At 36.5% G+C, this 4,342-nt stretch overlaps 1 protein-coding gene across 1 annotated transcript; it reads right to left on the bottom strand.

Moving 5' to 3' along the window:
• Window positions 1-1,498: 1,498 nt before the first annotated feature.
• Window positions 1,499-2,692, bottom strand: LOC113768209. Its single transcript, XM_027312479.1, has one exon. It carries the CDS (start codon window positions 2,690-2,692, stop codon window positions 1,499-1,501), a length of 1,194 nt encoding a protein of 397 aa, XP_027168280.1.
• Window positions 2,693-4,342: the final 1,650 nt, after the last annotated feature.

Raw genomic sequence — 4,342 nt, 5'->3', positions numbered from 1 at the left:
CTTAATATTCAGAATTTTACTTACATGTTCAGCAAACCAACAAGCAAAATTTTCGATGTGCAAGCGCTCTTTTAGATGCTGTGGAACTTGAGGATGCCATTCTTCTATCAATCTACGATGCTGCCTAGAAGTACATGAGTCAAAATTGTAATCATACATTGAATTCTACAATAAAATTTTAATGCATCAAGTTGTAGTTGAACTTACTCTATGTAAGGTGTGACAGCATCACAGTTAAATAAAATATACTGATGTGCTTTACTCAAGATATGAGCATCAAAAACTGTTGCCTTGCCCCTCCCCAAAGGATGTCCTGATTTAGAGAATATATCTAAACCCTCTTCAATTTCCTTATGCACTTCTTCATTTCTGCTTGGACAATTGAATTTTGTCTCAACATAGTCCGCAAGATACAACGAACAAAAGTTTATGCATTCTTCTGCCAGTAGCCTTGAGCAATCGAACCTTCAGGCCTACTTTTATTTCGAACATAAGATTTTAATGTTCCTAAGTACCTAAAGTATCATCATTCCAAACTCTCTGTTTAGTTCCACAAATCAAAGAAAGAAAAAAAGTAATAAACATTTAAGGCATAATTAGAATTACAAGCAGTACCTCTCTATAGGATACATCCAACGATAATACACCGGGCCACCTAATTTCACTTCAGTTGCCAAATGAATAGTTAAATGCACCATGACATCGAAGAATGTTGGTGGAAAGCATTTCTCAAGATCGCAGAGTATAACGGCAATTTCACTTTCCAAACGAACCACATCTTGAGGACAAATAACTTTAGAACAAAGCTGCCTGAAGTATCTACTCAATCGAATCAAAGGATAGCGCACTGATTTTGGCAAAGTCTTTCTCAAAGCTATAGGCATCAATTGCTGCATTAGAATATGATTATCATGACTTTTAAGCCCCGAAATTCTTGGTGGCTTTACTCGAACGCATCTTGAGACGTTAGCTGCATAACCATCTGGAACTTTCACTTTTTTTAGCACATTGCAAAACATAGTTTTCTGTTTTTTATCCATTGCAAAGGAAGATGGAGGTAAGTAAACCTTTCCAGGTTCTGTCTCAATGGGATGCAGCTCTTTTCTTATTCCCATTTCTCTCAAATCACGGCGGGAATTATAATGGTCCTTTGCTTTATCCTCAATATCCAGCAATGTCCCCCAAATATTTTCACAAACATTCTTCTCAATGTGCATGAAGTCAAGATTATGTCTTAAGACATTATCTTTCCAATATGGCAAGTCAAAGAAAATACTCCTCTTTTTCCAATTAAAAGGCAATTTCGGATTACCTTTCACAAGTTTTCCAAATTTAATTTGCAAGTCTCCCAATTCACTCACAATCATATCCCCAGTTTGTAAAGGTGGTCGCTTTCCATATTCTTCGGTGCCATCAAACAATTGGGCTTGCTTTCTAAATTTATGCTTACTATCTAAGAATCTACGATGACCCATATAGCAATGCTTGAAACTATGAGTCAACCGTCGAGCATGAGTGAACTTGTGACAAACAGGACAAGCATATTCACCTTTAGTGCTCCACCAGATAACATTGCATATCCAGGAAAATCACTAATGGTCCACAACAGAGCTGCATGCAATTGAAAATTTTCTTTTTGGGATGCATCATAAGTTTGAATGCCAAAATCCCACAATTCGGTCAATTCTTTAACTAGAGGCTGTAGATAAACATCAATATTATTCCCAGGAGAGGATGGTCCGGGTATTAACAAGGACAACATGAAGTACGGTTGCTTCATACACATCCACGGAGGTAAGTTATATGGTATTAAAACCACAGGCCAAGTACTGTGTGTAGAACTCATGTTGTTGAATGGATTAAACCCGTCAGATGCCAACCCCAATCTAACATTTCGACAATCCTTAGCAAATTCTGGATGTAGATGGTCAAAAGTTTGCCAAGCTGGAGAATCAGCTGGATGTCTCATACAACCATCTTTTGTACGTTTTTCCTCATGCCATCTCATTTGAGATGCAATTTTAGAAGACATAAATAGTCTTTGTAATCTAGATTTTAAAGGAAAATGCCACAATACTTTTTGAGGGATTTTTCTTTTTTCACTAGTTGGATCATTTTCTGAAGCAACCCACCTAAGCTCGTTACATGTTTCGCATGAAGTTCTTTTTTCAGCACTACCCCAATAAAGAGAACAATCATTAGGACATGCATCGATCTTTTCATAACCCAGCCCCAATGTATTCATCAATTTCTCAGCCTCATAGTAAGAAGAAGGCAAATTAGTCATGGCCTCCGAAAATGCTTCTCTCAACAACTCAACAAGCATATTAAAAATCTTGTTACTCATCTTACCAAGGCATTTTAGGTGAAGCAAACGAATAATGAAAGACAACTTCGAGAAATTTTTGCAACCACTGTACAAATCCTGTTGAGAATCATCAATCAATTTGTAAAATTTTTCAGCCTCTGAAACAGGAAAGTCCCCTTCTCTATTCAATTCATTTGTTCCATGTGGTATCCCAAATACATCATGGACCAAGTCTTGCATGTCATTAGTCCCATTTGAAACCCCAATTGATGTATTTTCAGAATTAGATGTGGCTTCATAGTAGTTTGAAAGTTCTCCATGTGCTATCCAATTATTATAACCCTTGATAAAGCCTACCACTTTCAAATGATCATATGCTTCCATTTTAGTCACACAAACACCCATGCTGCAATCTTTGCAAGGACACAAAATCAGTCCGTCACAACTTGATCTAGAAAATGCAAAGTTTAGAAACATTTGAAGTCCTGCCTCATACTTTTCACTTGTTCTTGGAAAATCCATCCAACTTTTATCCATACTTTTAATATAAATAAATGTCCTCCAACAAGCTTCCAAGAGCATGAAAACAACAACTACACATTAGTACTTAGAAAAGGCATAGGTTTATGACACGGTTAGACCGCCAGCAGATATTTATGAAGAAAAAGCATTCACCACAGAGAGACAGTGAAATGTGAAAGAAAGAAGAGAATCTATCTAGCTTTTTATTTTATACTCATAATCTTTTTTTGGTCCAAGGATTCTTTTAAGTTGCTATGACTATTCAGCTAATTGATCTAGAAACAGGACTAAATTGAGAAAAAAAAAACCCGTAAGGGTGCTATGTCATCCTGAACTGGGAGGGGTGGAAGTTCGAGTCAATCACACCTACATAATCAAATGGTACACCATTCGATCTCACCCATCTCAATAACGACATAATATTTGTTTGTCTATTCAATAATCTTGCTCAACAACAATCTGAACCTATCTGTCACGGATGCATAACCAGCACATGACCAATGTGCAGTTCAACAAAAAGTCCATTAATTAAGTCCTTAAATATTAATTTTCATCAACCTATTTCTTAAACTTTTGCACTTGTCTTGCAAAAAGGTCATTCCAGTCACCCCATTGCTATTTTGATCTTCATCAAAGAGCTTCCAAGTCGATTTCTATTCATAGCCTAAACAGAGCTTCAATTACAACTAAGTTTCATAGATTAACATTAAAAGAGATTCACAGGAAAAAATGAAAAACAAGGGGGAATTGACATTTTATCGAACAGGTTATGGGCAACAGCTTCATTGTGTTTACCACTTCAATTTTGGAACAAGATATGCGCACCTGAAGTATCTTCCCGCTTTCCCAATGTAGAGCTCCGTTCTTCAGCTTTTACTCCCTGCATGCCCTTCCAGATGTCTTAGCCGAGGGATTTAAAGTTGAGGTTAGAAAAGATGAAGATGGTTGTTTGCGGAGATAGCTTCGATTGCTACCAACATTCTGGACTGGCCGAGATAGCTTGTATGCTGAGAGGTGAGAGAGATGAGAAGAAGAAAATTTTCACCCAGTCCTTTTGCCGGCAAAATGAAACTTCACAGTACTTCAGCTAAGTGTTTTGGAGCCAAAATAAAACGATGTCGTTTTCTGTGTTTTTTTTATTTTTATTTTTTTGTTCATCTCACATTTTCCAGAGTGTCATCATAGGTTACCTAAAGGCACATTATTATTTGTATATCATGATAAAATAAAAAAATTATAGTACATATTATTGAGTTTATTAATAAGTGTCATGATATGTTCACTATAATGACACAAACCAGCAAGTGTCCATATAGGCATGTCAGGAAAGGTCATTTTTGTTGTAGTGATTGCATATCTCGCTCTTATGAATATAAGTCCAAAGGATTCATGTGCTTAATATACTCGGAGAGGCATTGAGATAATGTGCTCAATATGCTCATAGAGGCATTTGTGTTTGTCCAAGATATAGAGTAATTATTCTTCAAATCGTTTGATCAACATGTTTGTACA

This window comes from Coffea eugenioides, chromosome 1 (assembly GCF_003713205.1).
Source record: "Coffea eugenioides isolate CCC68of chromosome 1, Ceug_1.0, whole genome shotgun sequence".
In the NCBI taxonomy this organism is placed as follows: domain Eukaryota; kingdom Viridiplantae; phylum Streptophyta; class Magnoliopsida; order Gentianales; family Rubiaceae; genus Coffea; species Coffea eugenioides.
The sequence above is the reverse complement of the archived record's forward strand: the minus strand, read 5'-3'. Positions and strand labels throughout refer to the sequence as shown.